Source organism: Histomonas meleagridis, assembly GCF_020186115.1.
Source record: "Histomonas meleagridis strain 2922-C6/04-10x chromosome Unknown scaffold_61, whole genome shotgun sequence".
Classification (NCBI taxonomy): domain Eukaryota; phylum Parabasalia; order Tritrichomonadida; family Dientamoebidae; genus Histomonas; species Histomonas meleagridis.
Genome location: NW_027150931.1, coordinates 1728051 through 1751234, shown reverse-complemented (window position 1 = coordinate 1751234; position 23184 = coordinate 1728051). Strand labels below are relative to the sequence as shown.

The window sequence follows — 23184 nt, the reverse complement described above, 5'->3', positions numbered from 1 at the left end:
CTTTTTGATAATAATTTTGTGTAACAACTTTTTCAATCTCATATAAAAAATTATATGGACAAATTTAAATTGAGTTTTAATTAAATTTATACTGTAATTGCATCTCCAGCCTCAACCATTTGGATAGAAGTATAACGCTGATAGCATGAATGTCTTTACATTATGTGATAGAACAGTTAGGAGAAAGTTTAAATTGCAACTTAAAAAAATTGGAGTGAATCCAGAGAGTTATTCCCCTTTTCTATGGTTACCAAAATGGAAAGAATTAAGTTATATAAATGAAGAATCTGCACGCCTCAGAAATTCGTAAAAAACCATAAATGCACAAACTTTCTATTGTCATAAGTTCTATTTCATTTTTTACATTTTGATTAGTACTTTTTGCAAGTCTTATCATAAGTCGTATTGTGACATACTTTTTCGCATTTGGAGATGTATCCCCCTTCATTATTCTTTTCAAGCCAAGCATGTACGACTTAAAATTATTTGTTTTCGTAAAATCATCTAAGTTATTTTTTCTTAAATAAGATACAACAGCTGAGACGAATGATTTAAGGTAGGAATAGGTTGTTTGAGGGTGTTGACTTCTATAGAATTTCAAAAAAGCACGTAATTTATTCTCAGTAATGGGATATGATTCGGGTGCATTAGGAATTTGATTCATTGTATTTTCATATGAACGCAACAAAGAATTATATGTTCTTTGTGTGTTTTCAGCAATCCTTTGTTGTTCAACAGATACATTAGCTTGAACTAAACTATTGAAATCCATGTGGTAGCTCATGGACCACTGGTCTATTGAAAAAGTTGTTACACAAAATTATTATCAAAAAGTTTTCTGAGAATTCAATTATACCTACACTTTTTGAGCTTCGCTCAAAAAGTGTCCGTATAATTTTAACATATAACTAAAGATTTAAAAACACAAAAACTATTTTAAAATATATACTAAAAAATTAAACAAAATAGACAAAAATGCAAAAAATGATTAAGCAAATCACAGATGTTTGAAAGAGAGAGATAAATGAGATAGTAATGATTACTAAAAAGTCTATTAAAGGGGTAAAGAGAACAGGTGTTGTTTCTTCAATCTTTGTGAGAACAATTTTTTTATATCACATTTCCGAAACCCCCTCGGAATTCCCCGCCTTTTTCACACAATTTTTTAGCTACTAAAATTGACAAGGTTTGTCTGTAGCAAAAAACGATTCCCCGAGGAAAATGTTTTTGTGATATTTTGTTAACTTTAGACTTTTTAATAGAGTAAAGCATTTCATTGTGTATTTTAAAAGTTATGCTATTGATATAATATGTTTTTGTTATAAAAATAAAAAACCATTTATGAATAAATTTATTTTTTTCTATGCATAAGTTTGACCAGAATAACCGAATGGTTGCTTCAACTGGGCTCATTGACACCACACAATTTTTGGAAACTTTTTGAATAACTACAAACCACATCAACAACGATTTCTCAATGCGAGAAAAGAAATTCCCATACGAGCAACTGTTTTTCATATTCCTCATCAGCTTTCTCCTCCCTCGTTTCGTGATAGACGAAACGCGCAAAGTCCAATTCCAGGTCAATTATTTAGGAAAAGAAGAAGTTATTTACCAGCAGCCAAAAGACCAAAAAATTGTCGACAAAAAAGAAGAAAAAGAAATCGAAGAGCCAGTTCAAGTTAAAAAAGAAGATAATGATTTCGATGTCGATCTTGTTTATACATATGTTGATGGATCAGATCCAAATTGGCAAAAGAAGAAACAGGAAACTCAAGCTCGTTTCGGCTTTTCTGTTGATGGTAATCTTAACAAGGCGCGATTCATCAATTTCGAAGAAATCCGTTATTCACTTAGAAGTGCCGAACTTTATGTCCCATGGGTTCGCAAGATATTCATAATTACAGATGAACAAACAATTCCATACATCAAAAGCGATCATCCGAAGATTGTATATATTGATCATAAGCAAATTCTCCCTAAATATGCATTGCCCAACTATAATTCGTTTGCTATTGAAGAGGGCATTGTTAATATTCCGGGTCTTTCTAATAATTTCCTATATCTGAATGATGATTTCTTCTTTTCTAGACCAGCAAATAAGTCGGATTTCTTTGACTTAAAAGAAAAAGTTCCAATTATTAATGTTATCCATAACGAATGGAAGAATTTGCATCAAAAATATTACAAATATACGAGAGATCGAAATCGGAATGATGGAGATGCAGTGAATTTTTGGGCAACAATGTACTTTACAATGAGCTCTTTTCATAATAGAACCGGTATATACCCATCAGGAGAAATTCCACATGGAGTTTTCCCATGTTCGGTTGATTTATTAAGGAAAATGAATGAAATATTTCCAAAGGAAATTAGTGGAACATTAAATTCCCACTTCAGAGATTATCGGAACATACAACTTCAACCGGGTGCTATGCTTACATGCTTAGCGAATAAGAAATTATGTAAAATAAATGAACTTAAAAAAGAAGATGATTACGTGAAATTCTTTTATTTCACTGGTAATAGTAACCCATTCATAAATGTAAATCATCTGAAATATAGAACAGTTTGTATAAACTCCGGAACTTGGGCACCAAGTACTTATTCGCAGAATGCAAAGAATTGGCTATTAAGTTGGCTGCCTAATAAATCAAGTTTCGAAAAAGATTAAATTTAATTTCAACATCAAAATTGATGTTGCAAAAAGTGTCATTCTATCGTGCAAAATTGAAAAGTTTATGGTAGTTTTGAAAGGTTTATGGCATTGTCGTTTTTTCATAATAAAATTTTTCGTTTAACAGAATTCGTTTTGTTTGTGATTATGATAATTCATCAAAAGTGAAATCATTTTAAAAATGGTTTTTAATTAATTCAGCAATATCCTAAATTGCTGCAAATTTTAGAGATAGACAAACCATTATTGTGATATTGAATTATCTTTGCAATATCCCTTTTAACTATTGATCTACAAACTTGTCGTTGCTTAATAGATTTTTGGTGTAACATAGAACAAATTTTTGTAGGAAGAAGTGGGATTCTTGCCTGAACTATTGTGCCACTAATCATATTTCTAATTGAGGAAACAACACTCCTACAAGTTGAACAATAAGTTTCTTTCAAACCTGTTGGGATTTGAATGGAATTAGTTTCGGCATCAAAATCATTTGAACTCAGTACCCTACAAAAGCCGATTTTTATGCAAAGACTGGCCGGATTGAAGCTTGTTGCAATAGAGTTTTGAATCATACCATATGAAGTGCTTATAATTGACTTACAAACTAACCCCGCATTACCAGAAAGGGCAGAGCAAGATGCTATTGCTGTGTTTTTATTTAATGAGTTGCTCATGGAAAGTGAGTGAGTATAACCAGTAGCCCATTTGCAATATTCGCATAAGTCGTCATTAGATATTCCTAATGGAAGTTCAAATTCGGTTATATAATCACTATCTTCCATTTCAAGATATAGTTCAAGATATGAGTCATCATTGTTAACATCATTAGAGTTGCAAATCTTAAGTTTTGCGCAAATTTCAGAATTTGTAAGTCCTTCACTAAGATATTCCATGATGTTTGGAATATATTCAATAATTTGGTTACAAAATCTACGACCAATTGATGGGAAACGTGAACAAACCTTTTTGCCGTATTCAATAATTTTAGATTGAATTGTTGTATTCGTGAGTATTGACTCAATACCAAAAACAAAGTGTTTGCAAATTGAACATCCAATTCCATTTTCAAGTCCTTCTGGAATTTCTAAATAAACTGGTTCGTTATCTGATGGTTTCAAATATTCTTGTTCATCATTGGATGGCTTAGGATGCTTCCAGCATAAAGTATTAATTAATAAAAGGATAAACATTGATTTTGTGGTTTATATTTGTGTCACCTGCCGCTACGTTTTGGTTCACCTAATTTTTTTAACACCAATTCAAAATACAATTGACGATTATTTTGTACTTAAATATGCTTTGTTTTCTGTGCGATAATTGGTTGGGGACAGGAGTTCATTGAAATATTTTGGCAAAATTGTCAAAAAGTGGGTTAGAACCCAGTGACCAATGATCATTCAAAAGCTCATAAAAATTACTTTCCAAGAGTTGCTCCGAATCCCGAAGGCATTAACGTTTTATTTGCAGAACAAGTCCTTATTGACTTCACGATATAAAAGATATATAATGTGCCTAGCATAAACTTAGTTGTGAGTAAAGAAAATATTCGAATTTTAATATAAAAACACGTTTTTGATATTTTTTGGATAATGATCGAAAAGTTTGAAAATAATGGAAAAATATAGGGAGAAACATTTATCCCCGGTGATAAATAAAGACTCACACTTGATCACATAAAAACTTTCACTGGGAACATAGCATTTACACTTTCATCTTTTTAATCTAATTCTAGACTGCATTAGAAATGACTTGACTTTAACTAAAAAGTAGATAATAGATATGGTAAACCAATAAATTCGAATCCATCGTAATGCTTAAGGTACTTTACCTATCAGAATATTTATGGATTGAATGAATCAAATAATATCATTGTCCACTGAACTGTTGATTTAAGGTTTACCTCAATTAGAAACCGAATTATATTTCTCAAATTTAATTAGTAGAATTATATCAGTCAATCTCTCAACTCAGTTGAAACTATTGGAATATCTAAATCAAATGCATTCAGTCAAAGTAATACATTTACCAAATCTTTTTTAATAAATTCTTTATTAACTTTTATAAACACTTTAATATATTTATATTCTATCACACAAACATTATCATTATATAATTTACAAATAAATTCATTTACGTTTTCGTATATTAATTCATCACACACGTATATTGAAACATAATTCATTTATTATAATTACACAATCATATGCTATTCAACTTATTATAGTATTTATTCTGATTTATATGAATTGTTTAGAAAGACTATAACAATTTACTAAACTCAGTTATAAAATTTTATATTATTAATAAAATTAAAATTAAATAATATATCAAAATGTAATATTACTAAAAAACTGTCATATTATATTTGTATTTTTATTGAATCATTAGATAGTATGTTTGGAGTTGTGTTTTTATATTTGTGTTTATTGACAATGAATTAATAGTTATAATTTTTCATTATATTATTTTTATGGCTATATATTAATTAGATATGAAAAAATAAGTTTGATTTTATATGTGTTAATATTATGCACATATTCAACAAAACTAATTAAAATGAATATTACATTAAATAATATTACACTTCCGAATTCATCAACTTGAGCAATTGCTTTGATTGCCTATTTTAAGCTAAAAATTTGATAATCAAATTAAAGCATTTATCTCCAGAATATCAAAAACACCAATACAAGAATGTCTTCAGTTATATATAACTGACTAGTCACTCCCATTTCGAAATTTAGAAAAAATTCATTATTTAATTTTTTATTTTTATGATGATTGAATAATGTATCATTACATATGTAGAGTTCCATCAGCTGCTTTTTTGATAATTTCATCATTATACATAATGGCACACCAAAAAGTATTGCAAGACATCTTCCATAAATTAATCTTTTATTCTTACTTATAAAATTTAAATGACAAAATTAATTTATAACAAGCGAAACTTCGTTTTTGACATATCCCAACCTGTTTTTATCATACGGTATTTGTTATAATCCAATTATAGAAACATTATCTTAAAAATCAAAATTAAATTTTTAATTTCAATTTTTTTTTAACAAATAAAAATTTGAAAAAAATGTATTAGGGATGCAGTTCTAATAAGCCACTTCTGTGTCACATTTTTTATAAAAAATATATGGATAAGATATGGTTTCATCTTTTTCAATGTTATGAGTATTTAGCTTCATAAACAAACACAAATAAATAAAATATAATTTTAAGAGAATACACATTAAAAAATTTTGGTTCTACAATTAGTATATTTAGAAATTTCTATTTCTTTCATTTCTTCTATTTGTTTCATTTTTTAAAACCGTTAAAAGATCCAACTTTTCTGGACTGCAAGGTCAGAATGCTCCCACAGCAACGTCGTTGCGACCTTCCCCAAAACACAAATAAAGTGATGCTTCCTAAGCCAATTGAAATAACAAACAATGAGCAAAATATAACTCTTCATTTAACCGGAGCATCAAATCAAACTATTGTTATGTCTTCTTCATATGAGACAGCAAATGACATAGCAAGAATAATCAATATTCATGATGCATTTTTTATTTGCCATGGTCGCATTTTATCGCCAAGTTTTTCACTTGATTTTCAAGATGTCAAAAATGGCGATATTATACACGTTGTGCGAAAGAAGCAAAAGCCAGAAAAGACTATCTTTCAGAATAATAACAAGGGACTTGACATAATTTCGAAACTAAGAGAAAAATTCGATAGAGGATGGGCTCACAAATTTAACGATCCTGATGTTGTATTTGAGCAAATACGCGCTGCTTCAAATCCAACGACAGCGGCAGAATCATCTCGACTTACGGATCTATTCAAAACAAGAGTCGAAGCAAATACATCCGCATACAAAAAAGTATGCATGCGCTACCTTAGGGAATTCGAAGGTGCAGACATTCAAAGCACTAATAATATCCCAACAGTGGTTCCAATGAAATCAAATTCACCTTCTTTTGAAGTTCTTCCAACAAACTGGACGAATTCGTCATTGGCGAGTTCGCCTCAAGGGAATAATTCCCAGTGAATTTTTAGTAAGTAAAATTTCAAATAAGATTATAAATCTAAATCTTTCCGATTTTTTTCATGTGGAAAATTAGAGTTAATTGCGAATGAAAATGAATTAGGATCAAAAATTGTTGAATTTTCATTCTAATATATAATTATATAATTTAAAATACATTTTGTATGTATGCTAAATCTCCAAGAAGAATAAGTCTAGACTTATATTCTTTACTGAAAATCTCAATCCAGTAAAAGTTGATCGCTAAGTCTGTATAATTAACAAAATTAAACACAGGTAATCACTGAAATAAATACTCTTACAACTGAGTGCTTTGGCATGTGCCGAATGCTTAAATTTTTATCAAACGTGTTATATTTATTAATTTTTATTATTTTTTTGCATCATTTATACATCCAGAAAAGTTATTAATAGTCAACCAAAAAAGGATGCCTTGGGATGGTCTGTTATTATTTCCATACTTATTAGAACTTTGCTTTTTCCTCCATCACGAATTATTTGCAAAATCCCTCACCAAAACTGAGCGTATTTGAAAAAAGGGTTAACACGTATTGAAATTTCTGAAGCCGGCAAATTCACAGTTCCAAGTTTGAAAGAGGGTGGCCAAGCAATTGAAAGAAATTATTATTTTTTTATTTGGGGATTTCGCATGATTGGCTATGTACTGTTAATCATTGCAGTATTGGCATGCCTTTTCATTCTGTACCGAATGACAAGAAGTTACAAGGCAATGGTGCATTACAATAAAAATGGAAAAATAGCAAATTTAGTTTCCCAAATGACAATATTAGATAAACCTTACAAGCCAACATGGTGGCTTATTGGTCCAAATGTTCACACAATGCAAGGAATGAGAAATAGGAAAAGATCAAAATTGACCAATGAATGTCGTCGTGAATTATTAGTTTTTGAAGATGGTGGAACATCTGCACTTGATTGGTTTGAACCAAGATATGTATCAAATGATACTCCAATTGTTGTCATAATTCATACTTTAGCTGGAGGAACTCGTGAACCATGTACAAATAATTTAGCAGAAGCTATTGTAAACATGGGCTGGCGAGCAGTTGTTGCAAACAACCGTGGATGTTCTGGTGCTCCGATCACTTCTGAACGACTTTATGATTTACGTTCAATTGATGATATTGAATTCACCATCAAGCACATACGCGAAATATTTACTCCTAAGTGCTTATTCCTTGTTGGTTTTTCACTTGGTAGCTATGAAACTCTTGGTTATGCAGCACTTAAAGATGATATTGATGGTTTTGCTTGCGTATCACATACAATGAATCCTGTACAAGCAAACCTCATTCTTGAGAAACCACTCCAGCGCCGTCTTTATCTTCCTGTCATTATGGCCAAACTTATTCATATGATCAAAAAGAGTAAATTTGTCAACTCTCCTGAAGCAGAAAGGGCCAAAACTATTTCTGAATTCGATGATGTTTATACATGCAAGAAATTTGGACTTAAAGATCATATCGAATATTATTCACCACTTGGTGTTTACGATAAAATACCAAAAGTACGCATTCCTGGGCTTATGCTTTCAGCTGACGATGATCCATTCACCAGCAAAAAGTTCTTGCCAATAAAGGAAATCGAAGAAAGCCAAACAATGGTTTTAGTTCATTACCCTGAAGGAGGTCACGTAAGTTTCCTTTCAGGCAAAAATGCGCAAACATCACAAATTGATTTAGTTGTCCCACAATTTTTCGAAACTATATTCAAAGATAAATTTGCATAAAAATACTTTCTTATCTTGTTGGTATTCTATAAAACAGTTTAATTCGAGGAAATTCTAGCTGATTCAAGAAAACAATGAAAATCAGCAATTAGATGTAATTTCAAAAAAAAATGATTTATTCAAACTACGTGTAAAAAAATGAAATTCATTGTATACATATAACCATGTTTAACTTCAAGAGATCAAATATTATTTTACTTCAAGATTTCATATGATTTTGACAAAATACGTTATTAATTTACTCATGAAAAGAACGTTTACTACCACTTTTTGTGTATTTCAGATGAGCCACTTGTCAAATTTTGGCAGGTCGGCCAGAATGCGTTACGTATAACACTGTCAAAAAGTAAAAATTAACGCTTTGAGGTTCTGGTTTTGAACGGAGTTTATTCAGGAAGAATTAACACAAATTTGAGAATGTACACAATTTTTGGAGGTTTGGTCTTCTTTTTTCGTTTTGGAGATGATTAGCAGTTTCATCCCAATGATGTTTCCTCAAGTCCCTAAGGAAGCAAATATGTATGCTTGTCAGAAAGTACCAAAGGCCCCTTCACTCAAAATTAAGTTCACAGAAGCAGAAGATGATAAATTATCAAAATTGGTATCTATATTTGGATGCAAAGATTGGATAATGATCTCTAAGCTTATGGAAACCCGTAACCCCCGACAGTGCCGTGAAAGGTGGAAAAACTACTTGAACCCTGAACTCAGAAAGGATCCTTGGACACCAGAAGAAGATAAGTTGCTTTGCCAAAAGCACGATGAACTTGGTGCAAAGTGGAATAAAATAGCACGTTTCTTTAATAATAGATCAGATAATAGTCTCAGAAATCGTTGGATGCTGATTTCCAGAAGGAAGTCTAAGATGCAGAACGATTCAGTTGAGAATCAGATAACATGTAAGCCCGTTGAGTCTGTTCAGAAACAAAATAATGTTTTGGATATGAACAAAGATAATGATAATAACAACAACATATATCCAAAGGTTGAAATAATGCCTTACACAACGGTCCAAAATAAGTTTGTTCCTTTACCCGAGGTGAGGCCATTGGCTTCTTCTCCAAATGAATTCAATGATTTTTCATTTCCAGACGAAGGATTGTTTGACAATCAAATGAAGTTTGGAACATGTAATATTTTCTCCTTTTAAGTAAATTTAAGTTCTACAGTCAAATGTGCGAGAATTTTTTTGATGGTTTGATGAAAATAACCGTTTCGTCACACTTTTATGTCAGATCGCTCTCAATTTCATCGTTTTGACAATTTTGGTCCTTTCAAATTTGAACTCGACGACACTTTTGACTCAGCGGTGAAAACATAAACCACCCAAACTCAAAATCAATAAATAAAGTATTCAATTTCAAGAAACCACATCACAAACCGCCGAGTCAACGTAGAAGAAAATGAACTCGATTGAATGGATGTTATCAACAATATGACTTGATTTTGGCATTACTTTTTCACAAGAAAAGGAGAGCTTCTCCTAAGGTAAAATTTGTTTGACCATTTTCTTTTACATGCAAAAGATAAAATGATATCGATTTATGTTTGAATTTTTTAATTATCTATAATGAACATATAAATAACTATTCTAATCGTTCAGCAATCGATAACATAAAATTAATACTTTTTAATCTATTTAATCAGAATAATTTCTAATTTCATACATATACATTTGTGATGTCTAAAAAAGATATAAATAATTATATTTCATCATTTCACTTTATATAACAAGAAGAATTTTAGGTTTTCCATATGAGGAGAACGTTAATAAAAACTCTCACAGTCAAAAACGGTTATACCTTTTGGAATTGCAAATTTGATGATGAGCTGGATGTTTTTAGTGTGTTTTCATGAAAAAAATGTCATGAAAGAGGAAATATTGGAAATAATGAGAAAATCAATTTTTTAAAAAATTGAATGATCCATGTTTGACTCATTCGCGGTACTTTTGAAGTGTGGGTGGTGGAGGTGGTGGCGGAGGTGGAGGAGGAGGAGGTGCACCACCGCCAGAGTCATCTTTGGGCGCCTTTGGTGCTTTAGGTGCCTTTGCTGGAGATGCAGGTTGTGGTGCATTTTCTAGAATGAAAGAGTGAAAATCGCTACATCCTTCTGTTCCTGTTCTACATTTAGATGGATATTCTCTCTTCTTCTTAACAAGATGAGGTGGTGTTCCGACAGGTTCTGGAAATGTGTAAGTTGGTGCCACTGGCTTTGGTGGGGGACGCCTCATTTGGTTTGGGTCCTCATTTTCATCTTCGTCAGCTGTAACAGATCCCGGCATAGGCATTCCAGGAATAAACATAGCTGGTCTTGGTGCTGGTCCACCACTGTTAGATGGTGGTGGAGGTCCTGGGTTTCCAAATGTTCGAGCGAGGAGTGCTCTGCGCTCTGCAAACGTGGACATTTGTTGTGGATTTGCTTTTCAAAAAAACAATTTCACAGTCAATATTAAATAGTTTACATTGTTATCACTGTATGGGTAAAAAAACGGTCGCTATTCAGTCCCAGTGGATAAACCCAACACATATTTTCTTTCCAAGAATTTTTGATTAGATTTTTGATACTTATTTTCATTGGAAGGTTATCTCTTTGTTACCGAAATATCAGCACATATCTTAACAAATTATCAAAGAACAATTTCACATTTTTATCTTTTTTCTTTTGTGTACACTTATTAATTTGATGGACCTTAAATTATCGATTACAAACCTGAAATTCCAAATAATACAATAAGGGTTTTCAAAAATGTAACAAGGTATTCAGGATTTATATATACATATAAATGTTTTGATTACATAAGCGCTAGCGTTTACAGAATTAAAAAAAATAAAACAAAATCGGAATGCATAAAAGTTAAGTTAATTTATTTGATTAAGATATCGATAAATTTAAAAGCAAAGTTCATGCAAAGGTTCCAATCGAAGCTTTTGTACCAAAGCGTATTTTATTTGGTAATACATAATAATTTGATGCATTCAATCAAATTAATTTTAAATCCCAAAAAGTCAGCTTTGTCCTCCAAATACTAAAGGATAGATAAGCAAATTGGTAATGAGAAACCCTTCAAAATGCTAAAAAACGATTATAAAATTTTCTTTTAAAAAAGACTTCGTTTGGGGAAATGTGAACTCAAACTACACTTTTTTCGTTTAGAAAACGCACAAAATTCAATACACCATCATTCAAAATTTTTTAAGACGAGCCGATCAAATGATCAGTTTTTTTGAAAAGGGATAAAATTACCCTTTGCACAACTGTACTCTTGCATCATAGCTCCGATAATTTGATGCATTCCTTCCACTTTTTGAATGGACAAGTGTCATTTGACAAATAAAACCGCCTTGGGATCTGTCAGATGACAAGAATTCAATGGCACAGAAAATAAGTTCATTCTAATGTTAAGCTTCCTTCTTGCTGCTTGCAGTGCAACACTTACTGGTGTTATCACAAAGAATGCCCCTGTCTTCAAATCAACAAAGTTCCCAAGGCCAATCGCTCTTCTCGTTAAAGGAACAAAGGTTACAATCAAGGAACAAACTTCACAATGGATCAAAATCGATCTCCGTGGCCATGATGCATATGTCCGTGCTCAATTCGTAAAAGTTGCTCAATCCTCAAACTCAGTTGGTGATACAATCGTTTCTTATGCTAAATCCAAGCTTGGATGCTCATATGTTTATGGTGCAGCTGGTCCAAACACATTCGACTGCTCTGGTTTAACACAATGGTGCCATGCTCAAGTTGGTATCTCAATCCCAAGAACCGCAAGTGCTCAATCACAAAGTGGTACAAAAGTTACACAAGCTAACCTTTTGCCAGGTGATGTCTGCTGCTTCTACAGCCCAGTTTCCCATGTTGGTATCTATGTCGGCTCTGGAAACTGCATCCATGCACCACACTCAGGTGATGTTGTTAAGACAACAGGAATCCAATACATGAGCTTCCAATATGGCCGCCGTTATTGGTAAAAACCCCGGGACTTCTCCCCTAATCTAATTTTTATTTTGTTTTTGATTTTCAGTTTTTTTGTGCAAAATAATATAAACGTTAAGATTATAAAATAATACGGGTGCGCTAAAGGAACCGCCCGCAATTGAAAGGAATTGAACATATCGGATTTTTCCGATTGGTTTTGTTTGATTTTTAATCGGCAAAGGGTAATTCCTCGTTGTAAAAAAACGATGGAAAATTTCAATGAAAATAATTCAATTAAAAATGCTTAACATTAACATAATCATGATTATAACCTCCACATCGTAGCGGTTTTTTGAATGCCTTCTCAATCCAAAACGATCAATTTCAACACAAAAACGCAAGCCTTCGTTATTAAAAAAACTATCAGTATACAATCCTTTCCTTATGTCTTACATTTCGAATTATTTTTAAAAATTTCATTTCTCCTTATCAAGTACATAACCATCTTTTGAAATATTTTCATATAATTTGTCCATGAAATAATCCAAGAAAGGATAAGTTTCTCCATATGCGTACCCATTTCTATTATATTTAAGATACTTTGGATCAAATATTTTGATAATATTTTTTTCAATTAAATTTTTTTTTAATAATTTCCATCTTTAAATATATTTAAAGATATCATTTCGATGAAATTTAATTGATGCTTCATATGATTCTTCAGGTGTTGAATGATTTTGATGCTAAACGATATCATTTTCTTTCTTTCATTTTTTTGTCTTCTTCGACAATTTGAATAAGGAACTTTCTGTCACTTTTCATTAATACCATTACGTTTCAGCTTTGTGAACATCTTCCGATTGCAAAAACAATAAAACGCGTTTCAGTAAAAGTTATACAAATGAACTGACGAAAAGAAGAAGCGGTTGAAGCTTTCTGTATCGTATTTGACTGATTTATTAGCAAGTTTCTCAAGTTTTGGCACGAATGTGTTATTTCATCTTGGTTTTTCCCATACATTTCTTTTGCTTATTACAAACCTCACCAAAAAACTTATGCTCCAAGATTTTTAGTGATCAATTATCTATTTCTCAAACTCACCAGTACTCCCCTTGCCTTACTTTAAAATCCAAGTGGGAGACATACTTTACATTCTCATGCCTTAATAAAAAGAATGTATCCATCAAAGTCACCAATTTTATTATGCTAAAAGATAATGAATTGAATCCATTTAATATCAGCACAAGAAGATGTCAGTGCCATTCCCCTTTGCTAGAATTACCTATTTCATACGTTAAACATTGTTTCCAATTCTTTTCTTTAGTACTTAATCATTTTTCATTAAAAGCACATTTAGCAATGCCAATGAATAATAGTTTCATAAAGAAAATGTTCAAATTCAATGAAAATGTTCAAACTCTAATGCGTTACTTTTTTATTTTGGGATTTTTTTTATGTTATGAAATTAAATTTTTACTTAACAAATTGAAAACATGCGAAAAGAAAAAACATAAAAATGTTATAATTTTTGTTGTATTTTTCATAAATTCTTTTCAATTATTTTATGATAATAATTTAACATTAACAATAACAAACTCAAGTGATTTTACTGAAATTGAACAATATAAAAGCATCACGAAATTTATAAATATTCGTGAAGGAATTTATACCATTCCAAGTGGTGCATTTTCAGGATGGCCGTTAGTTATTTCAGTTAATTTTGGTAATTCTATATTAGATATTGGTGGTTCAGCATTTTCATTATGTTCACATTTAGAAACGATTATTTTTGGAGGAAATGTTACAACAATTGGTGAATCAGCGTTTTCATTATGTTCATCAATCAAAAACATTACAATACCGAATTCAGTCACATCGATTGGTGTTTCAGCATTTTCATTATGTTCTAATTTAATTATATTAACACTTGGGTATGGAATAAAAGAAATTGGAGGTTCAGCATTTGGTAATTGTAATGCACTTGAATGTATTTATTATTATGGTGATACAGAACCAAATATTGGAGCAAATGCATTTTATAATGTTACAGCAACAGTTATAACATATCCAACATATATAGGAAGTAACTTTGGATCATTAAAAGTTATCAAATCATATGCAGAAGGAAATTGCAAACCAATTCCAACACTTTCATTTTCAGCATCATATACATATTCTCAATCAAATACATTCAGTCGAAGTAACACATATTCACAGTCAAATACATTCAGTTGTAGTAACACATATTCACAGTCAAATACATTCACTCAATCGTTTCAAAGCGATTTCACATTTTCGTTTTCATATGCATTAACGTATACATTGACAATTGCATATTCATTTACATATTATGAAACGCAAACAAGGTCACTTTCATTATCCATATTTAATTCAACATTTTCTTATATCGAAACGGAATTTCTTTATTATGATTACACAGTTATTATGTATTCGACATATTACAATTATTATTCAAATTTCATTACAATGTTTCGCACGAACATTTTACATACGAATGGACTTACAATGAATGCATTGATTGGAATTGTTTGCGGATCAATTGCATTAGTTTTAATAATTGTTGGAATTGTTATATTCTTAATTAAAAATAATAACAAAAAAGGAAAATCGACTTCAACATTACAATTTAAAGATTCAACTACATCAAGTTTAAATCAAAAGGAAGATGTCAATACTTTAGTTGAAGATATTGTTAAAGAAGATGAAGACAATTGGCTGTGATTTAATTTAAAATAAAAATATATTTTTAATTGATATATTTTTAATTTAAATAAAAACTATGAAATGATTCGCAATGAGAAATATTAATCGATTATCACTTTGATATAATCAACAATGAAAACATCGAAAATGCTGAATATTGTTGATGTAACATTCTAAAGATCAAACGGAATCATATTATTCATTTACAAAATGATTTGTAGTTTACAATAGAAATATTTCGTTTAGTATTAAATGTTAAATGTAAATGATATAAATCATTAAGTTACTTTACAAAACATTAATGGAAAAATATTTTATTTATATGAAAAACATTCATACCTCAAAATATTATATTTAAAGATAATTAGAATCAATCTATTAAGAATCACCATCAATATAGAAGTAACAAGGAGTTTGTGATATAACTTTATTTGCTATGTATTAGCATACAATATGTTTATCTTTGCAATATATCACTTAATTATACATAATATCTCGAATGTATGTTAGAATGTGTTTAACTTATTCATATTTACCAGTATCACGCAAAATATATTAACATAAAAAGAATAAAACGCATATCTCTTAAAAATCATGAAATTTAATACTATAAAAAGTGCTCAACAACAACAAAGATATATCATTTTAATCAGCAAACTCAGCTCTAACACATCCATTCATTATATTATTTAAAAGTGCATTTGCAAGCATTAAATGTATTATCTTTTCCTGGTGTCTTTAAATATTGAAACAAACAAATTTTAGGTTCAATTGAAAAACTTCAATTAAACAACAAATTTTTTACATATTAACCGTATGATTTTTAACTTTTGTATTGGCCGATGTGTATTTAGTAAAGGCCTTCAACTATATTAGATCTTGAAGTATGAAAATTCTTCGTTTGCTGTTCATTTCAGGCATAATAAAGCAATTTACATCCGATACAATACCAGGAATTCCATTTTTTACAACTACAAAAATATCAAATATGAAAAAGATCCTAAGCAAAGAAAGGCCCACTCATACATACAATGTAGAAGTTCCAGTCTTTGGAATTAAGCATGCGAATTTTGATATATTTAACATTAATTCTACTTTCTTTAAAACAAGTATATTTTCAAATTTCTTGACTGACAGCAAGTGTACATCAGAAATACTTCAGTTCTTTTATGACAAAATAAAATTCCTTGCATCATATTTTACAATTACACAAAATGAGTTCTTTATAGCTAGTATGCCTATTGAAAACAATATATCAACACAACCTTTGAATATGCATTATGGGGATATGTCTTTAAACCAGTTTGAATTTCTTTGTTTTCCATTGATGCAAAACGATAAAACAGACCGACCATTTAAATTCAATGTTTATGCTCATTTAACCGCTATTTTTTCAATGATGATTGTGGTGGTTTATATCAATTTTTTTCAGAAAAAACCACTGTTTCCACATAATTTTTTTTTGACCAACTACAAATTGAAAACATGCGAAAAGAAAAAACATAAAAATGTTATAATTTTTGTTGTATTTTTCATAAATTCTTTTCAATTATTTTATGATAATAATTTAACATTAACAATAACAAACTCAAGTGATTTTACTGAAATTGAACAATATAAAAGCATCACGAAATTTATAAATATTCGTGAAGGAATTTATACCATTCCAAGTGGTGCATTTTCAGGATGGCCGTTAGTTATTTCAGTTAATTTTGGTAATTCTATATTAGATATTGGTGGTTCAGCATTTTCATTATGTTCACATTTAGAAACGATTATTTTTGGAGGAAATGTTACAACAATTGGTGAATCAGCGTTTTCATTATGTTCATCAATCAAAAACATTACAATACCGAATTCAGTCACATCGATTGGTGTTTCAGCATTTTCATTATGTTCTAATTTAATTATATTAACACTTGGGTATGGAATAAAAGAAATTGGAGGTTCAGCATTTGGTAATTGTAATGCACTTGAATGTATTTATTATTATGGTGATACAGAACCAAATATTGGAGCAAATGCATTTTATAATGTTACAGCAACAGTTATAACATATCCAACATATATAGGAAGTAACTTTGGATCATTAAAAGTTATCAAATCATATGCAGAAGGAAATTGCAAACCAATTCCAACACTTTCATTTTCAGCATCATATACATTTTCTCAATCAAATACATTTTTTCAATCGCACACACTTAGCAAAAGTAATACATATTCTATGTCAAATACATTCAGTCGTAGTAATACATATTCAAAATCGAATACATTTACTGAATCATTTCAAAATGATTTAACGAAATCTTTTTCATATCTATTAACGATCACATTATCATTTACGCATTCATTTACTTATTATGAAATACAAACAAAATCACTTTCACTAATTGCAATTAATTCATCGAATGTTTATATTGAAACAGAATTTATATATTATGATTACACAGTTATTATTTATTCAACTTATTATATTTATTATTCGAACTTCTTTACATTTATTTATAGCAATGAATTTCAAACAAATGACAACAAAACAACAATTATCATAATAATCGTTTGTGTTATTGTTATTATTATTATTATAATTTCATTACTGATTATATTATTGATACGAATTAAAAATAAAAAAGAAGAAATTGATGAAAATGAAGTTTCAGAACAACAAAATGATAATAACCAAACTACAAACACATTCACAACAGGAATATCTATCTCAAATATTGAAGAAGATCCATTTGCAGATGACTTCAAAGAAGAGAAATTCATTGAGCAAATGTGATTTAGATAAATAAATAATAATATATAGTATGTTCTAAATTTTCTCATTTTTTGTATAATCGATTCAACGTCACATCGTTATTTTCTTCCAACTTTAATTTTAGTATTGCGCCTTTTGTTTTTGTAAAACTTTTGTAAAAATTATTATTGTTATATAACTTAGTTTTAGTAAACATACTAAGTAAGTGTACTACTTATATTGTGATTACTTGCATTGGTATTATGCGGTAACACTTTTTGAGCGCGCCGTAAACTTTTAATTGATTTAAGTCAAGCCACTTCTTTATTATTTATTTACAAATGTGTAAAGTAAACAATAAAGAAGATGTTACATTAATCGATTATGCAGCATTTTTTTCTTCTGTTAAATGTTTAAAATATTTACTTATGAATGGTGCCAATATAGAAAATACAGGCAAATATAATATGCAGTTGCAAGTGGAAATGAAGAAATTATTCATTTATGCGCAAAATTATAAAATATTTTATTTTTTATTGAGGAATTTCTTTTGTTATGTATTTATGTTGAAGAGAAATAAGAAACAAACAACGAAAACAAAATCGTTATCAAATATAAATAATAATATGTCATCAAATACCGAAGGAAATCACGAAAATGCCAACGATGAATTTAATAGTTTGAAAACGGAAGATGAGGACCAATGGATTTGAGTTATAATAAATATGTTAAAATGTAGTATTAAAATATTTTTCCGTTTTTGTTAATCATTGTTTTGTATAAAAAGATGCGGAAGGAGCGCTCATCAAACAAACGTAAACTGAGGAATCAAATTACAACAGCATTCAATTTTAATAAAATAATAATATCTTGTCGAATGATTAAATTTTTTTTTTTCTTATTCATTAAAATGATTACAGATTTATAACATTTCAGTAACGTAATATTTCTTGATACGTGTTCTTAATAACAACTACTTCATCATCAACTTGTGTTGATCATTATCGTTCAAATCACGATTAATTTGCTCCAAATACATATATTTATTTCTATTTATAAAACCTTCGTTATTCATTTACATGTTGGCTTTTCTTTTTAAATTAATTATTTCCATTTAAAAACTATAGCTCGGATTTAGTGTACCGCACTTCTGTCGATAGTGTACAGATGACGGTAGCCTATCTACAAATAAATTAATTGTTGCCTGAACTGACGTTTCGAATTTTTTTTTTTGTTGAGATTAAAGACAATTGATTCTAATGATGATTTTATGCAGTGTAAAATAAATATAAAATATTTCATATTTAATATACCATTAGGATAATGACGCAGATTTTTGGTGTTTACCTTTGCTTATAAAATTATTATTTTTACCCAAAATATTTTCCATCAATTTAATTTAAGAAATACTTTCAACATAAAAAAGATCATTAAATGTATGGAAATATTATCAGTGGATGACATCTAATAACTAATTAAATAATTAAATATTTATTTCAGAAGAAGCTTTATTCAAAGTTCAGATTTTCCATTCAGTTTCGATGCTATAATGTCTGATCTATAACTGATCATCTGTCCATAACCCACCAATGGGCTTTCCACCTCTGTTTGTTCGAATATAATGAAATTATTACCATCAAGCTGACCGTTAAATTCTATTTTCGCATTTTCTATTGGTCCATTACCGCCGATCATTCCTTTCACAATTTCTGTCACTTTTTCATTGGTTAATTCAAACATTTTTGCCAAATCCTCAACCGAAATGTTGTCATAAAACTGGTTAGCGGTTAATAAGAAACATGTCATCGAAATTTGTTTCAAACTTTCAATGAAACCTTCGTGATTTGGATAATATTTTGACAAGTCATCTTTGAATACTTTATAAGCGTTTTTCCAATCGCCATTCTTAGCTTTATGTATCGCCAACACAATTTTCTGAAGGATTGCCTCTGGATGGAACACTATTGGAACCTTTTGTAATTTCCTATGTAAAGAATTATCGATTAACAAGTTTTCTGCCTTTGAAGTTACTGTTAAATATGGCAAATCTAATAAAACAGTTGAAAGATAGTTCAGTAACAAAAGATAATTTGGCTCTATCACTAACCATGGCGGATATATTATTGGTGCTTGTCCAATGTTCTTCGCGATATATTCTAATCGATTAAATTTGCATAAGTATTGATGCGCTATTAAGTAATATCCTTGTTTGAACGCTTCGATACCAATAGATGCAAGTGCTCTGTTTGCTAAGATTTGTGTGATCGGATTCGAACTTGAAATTAATGGAATTCGACTGTAAAGTTTCGATGCTTCAATCGGATGCTTACGTACTGCTAAGTTAATACATAGATATAATGCTGCGCGCGCTTTCATGTCCATTGCGACATCGTCACTAAATGTACCAGGTGTAGATGCTGCTTCAATGACAAAATATGCTAACGGTGTTATGTCTTCTGTTTCCTTATGATAAAGATGTTCCTCTAAAATTAAATATATTCGTGCTGCATATGATTTGTCGCCAGTTTTAATTAAACAATCGGAAATATCTTTAAGTAAATCAATAAATTTGGGTACAATTTGATGAAGTTTGGATACGTCAGGTGTAAATAAATGTCGTGGATCAACAGAGTGTGCCCAAAAATCATGATTAAGACGCTCGAAAAGGGTAAGAAGGGTCTTGCCTTCATCTTTAAGATCGGGTAAATAACGTAAAACAAGTTCCCAGTCATGAAGCGGAATTGGTGAGTTGGACGATAGAGGGGAGACCGTTTGGCATAACTCAAGTTGAACGGCTTTGGCAAGTTCTTTGTCTTGGCCAACAACGGCATCATACATGTCGCTAAGGTGTTGGGTGGTTGTGGAAACTTTACCACTTTCACGTTTTTTAGTGAAGACTGGTAATTCGGTTTTGACTGTATTGATATCAATTACTTTGTTGGATTCGGCATCAATACGAGCTTCAACAGAGTCTGCAAAGTTGACTTCCTTCCTACGAACAGATTGATGAGGTTTGGCTTCTTGTTCAACTTTCTTCTTGATATTGTCAGCTTCATCATCATCAGAACTAACGAACCAACCACCTCCACCAGATTTACCGGTGGTAACAGTTTCTTCTTCTTCCTCATCAAAATCATCCATAGTATCGAAATCATCTTCTTGGAAATCATCTGGATTTTTCTTGTAATCTTCGAGAATGTCATTAAAGGCTTTGCAAAATGATTTAAGATCTTGTGAAAAACGCCTTAATTCTTTTTCGGTTTCAACCAATTCTTCAATTTTTGTGACAATTTCACTCATTGAACGAATAAAGAAATCAGGATGGCCATTTTCTTTAATTGCCTTGCTAGCTTTGTAATAACTTTTTTGTAATTGTTGGAAATTTTCATAAGATTTTTTATAATTTCCTAACTCAAGTTCATCTAATACAGAATCTAACGAATTACGAAGTTCAATCCAACGTTTTTGCTTTTCTGACATAAAAGTGCGTTTTGTTTCTCGATATGTTGGTGTAGAATCAAAAAAAGAAGATTTTGCTGGCTTTGTTTCTTCTTCAGCAATCTTCTTTTCCTCTTCTTCTTCAAAATCTTCTTCATCATTGTCACTACTTGATTCAACAAAGAAACGAGACATTTGGATGGAGTGGTCAAACCTTTCAACCGTTTATTCGGATTCAAAATATCACTGAAATATGATGTGAAAAATATATTAAACCATTTTAATGTTTAAAATATTCATTTTACATAAGTATCTATAAATAAATTGATATGAGATTGGTAATATTCCAACTAAATTCATTGAGAATTCATTTTAAAATGTATTGTGTAAAATAATTTTCTTGCATTAATTTTGTTAATTCTAATATCTTTCAACTTGCATTAGTTAGATATTATGCAAGAATATAATGTGGTTTTCATTAGACACTATGAAATAACAATCTTATTTATTAAAAAAGAAATTTGGATGTGAACGAACTTAGTCAATTATTTCTCTAACGGTAATTGTATAGCCACTTTTATGCCTATCAGCCTGAGAAGATTCAAAGTTCATGATTTAATTCAACTTCAAAACGCTAACCTTCATTGCCTTGCTGAAAATTATCATATGTGGTATTGGTTATATCATTATCTTCTCTCACCACAATCATCTCATGTTGCTGTGAACAAAAATGGGAAAATACTTGGATATGTACTTGGTAAAGTAGATGAAGAAGGACGCAATAGCAAGCCCCCTGTGCCTCTTCATGGTGCAATTACTTCAGTTGCTGTTTATTCAAGATATCGAAAATTAGGATTTGCTACAAAATTATTATCATACACACACACGGCCCTTAGGGAATGCCACAAAGCAGAGTTTGTGAATTTGCATGTGAGAGAAACGAATAGGGCAGGACACATATTGTATGAAAGAACTCTGGGATACAAATTCTTGAAACTCGATCCTAAGTATTACGCTGATGGCGAAAATGCATGGGCGCTGCGATACACCTATCCAAAAGATGATGCACAAGATGACAAAAAGAAGTAATTTAAATAAATTAGGAAAATTAATTTTTTTTATAAACTTAAATATCTTGCTTCTATAGGTCAATTAGATTTGATATGTGTCGCAAAATTTAAAAAATTGGTTATCATTTCAAAAATGGAAATGAATGCTGTTCATGGTTAAACTTTATGATGGAATAAATGTATATAATTTCATTAGATAATTATTCTTTATTTTCTATCTCAAATAAAAAATTGTAATTTTCAAACACCAAATTTGACACTTAATTCATATGCAAATTAAACAAATAAAAATCAGACTTCACTTGACAAATAATAAGTTATTTGGTATGATCTAATGTAATTGGATGATAATATCCACTCGTTGTATTTCAGTTCGAATGAAATAAATCATCGTCGCATTGAAAATCCTATCGGTGCAAACAAAACCAAAAAGAACAAAACATTTAAAGCTCCTAAAAAACGAAATTCGCAATAACGAACACAAAAAAACTTATTTTCATTTTGACGCTTGCATTATGCCTTTATATTTTTTCGTTTTTAGATGATTCAAATAATTTTATCCACGGAATATTAACAATTTCATTATCAGGAAATAAAAAAGAACAAAGCGCAAATGCAACCCCAATTCTAACTCCAAACCCAACCCCATCTCCTATTTCAACTCCTCTAGAAAGCCTATCAGACGACATTGATGTTGACATTGTTTATACATATGTCAATGGTGATGATCCACTTTGGCAAAACAAGAAACGGAAAGTCGAAATACAATATGGAAGGCAAAGTAATGCAAAACTTGACAAAGTTCGTTTTGAAGACATCGAAGAA

General features: G+C 30.2%; 9 protein-coding genes across 9 annotated transcripts; 6 read left to right on the top strand and 3 right to left on the bottom strand.

The window, feature by feature from the left end:
• Window positions 1–1477: 1477 nt before the first annotated feature.
• Window positions 1478–2674, top strand: GO595_010570 (Stealth protein CR4, conserved region 4; the record flags this gene model as incomplete). The annotated part of the gene is made up of 1 exon (XM_067913263.1): window positions 1478–2674. The coding sequence occupies one exon, from the start codon at window positions 1478–1480 to the stop codon at window positions 2672–2674; it is 1197 nt and encodes a 398-aa protein (XP_067769308.1).
• A 200-nt stretch (window positions 2675–2874) lies between these two features.
• On the bottom strand, window positions 2875–3867 carry GO595_010569 (proactivator polypeptide-like; the record flags this gene model as incomplete). The annotated part of the gene is made up of 1 exon (XM_067913262.1): window positions 2875–3867. One exon carries the CDS (start codon window positions 3865–3867, stop codon window positions 2875–2877), a length of 993 nt encoding a protein of 330 aa, XP_067769307.1.
• A 2171-nt stretch (window positions 3868–6038) lies between these two features.
• Window positions 6039–6722, top strand: GO595_010568 (uncharacterized protein; the record flags this gene model as incomplete). The annotated part of the gene is made up of 1 exon (XM_067913261.1): window positions 6039–6722. The coding sequence occupies one exon, from the start codon at window positions 6039–6041 to the stop codon at window positions 6720–6722; it is 684 nt and encodes a 227-aa protein (XP_067769306.1).
• A 706-nt stretch (window positions 6723–7428) lies between these two features.
• Window positions 7429–8469, top strand: GO595_010567 (Clan SC, family S33, methylesterase-like serine peptidase; the record flags this gene model as incomplete). The annotated part of the gene is made up of 1 exon (XM_067913260.1): window positions 7429–8469. One exon carries the CDS (start codon window positions 7429–7431, stop codon window positions 8467–8469), a length of 1041 nt encoding a protein of 346 aa, XP_067769305.1.
• Window positions 8470–8986: 517 nt separating this feature from the next.
• On the top strand, window positions 8987–9619 carry GO595_010566 (Myb-like DNA-binding domain containing protein; the record flags this gene model as incomplete). Its single annotated transcript, XM_067913259.1, has 1 exon — window positions 8987–9619. The coding sequence occupies one exon, from the start codon at window positions 8987–8989 to the stop codon at window positions 9617–9619; it is 633 nt and encodes a 210-aa protein (XP_067769304.1).
• Window positions 9620–10405: 786 nt separating this feature from the next.
• On the bottom strand, window positions 10406–10876 carry GO595_010565 (uncharacterized protein; the record flags this gene model as incomplete). The annotated part of the gene is made up of 1 exon (XM_067913258.1): window positions 10406–10876. One exon carries the CDS (start codon window positions 10874–10876, stop codon window positions 10406–10408), a length of 471 nt encoding a protein of 156 aa, XP_067769303.1.
• Window positions 10877–11867: 991 nt separating this feature from the next.
• GO595_010564 (NlpC/P60 family protein) lies at window positions 11868–12440 on the top strand (the record flags this gene model as incomplete). Its single annotated transcript, XM_067913256.1, has 1 exon — window positions 11868–12440. The coding sequence occupies one exon, from the start codon at window positions 11868–11870 to the stop codon at window positions 12438–12440; it is 573 nt and encodes a 190-aa protein (XP_067769302.1).
• A 6923-nt stretch (window positions 12441–19363) lies between these two features.
• On the bottom strand, window positions 19364–21484 carry GO595_010563 (eukaryotic translation initiation factor 3 subunit C; the record flags this gene model as incomplete). The annotated part of the gene is made up of 1 exon (XM_067913255.1): window positions 19364–21484. One exon carries the CDS (start codon window positions 21482–21484, stop codon window positions 19364–19366), a length of 2121 nt encoding a protein of 706 aa, XP_067769301.1.
• Window positions 21485–21868: 384 nt separating this feature from the next.
• Window positions 21869–22378, top strand: GO595_010562 (acetyltransferase, GNAT family protein; the record flags this gene model as incomplete). The annotated part of the gene is made up of 1 exon (XM_067913254.1): window positions 21869–22378. One exon carries the CDS (start codon window positions 21869–21871, stop codon window positions 22376–22378), a length of 510 nt encoding a protein of 169 aa, XP_067769300.1.
• Window positions 22379–23184: the final 806 nt, after the last annotated feature.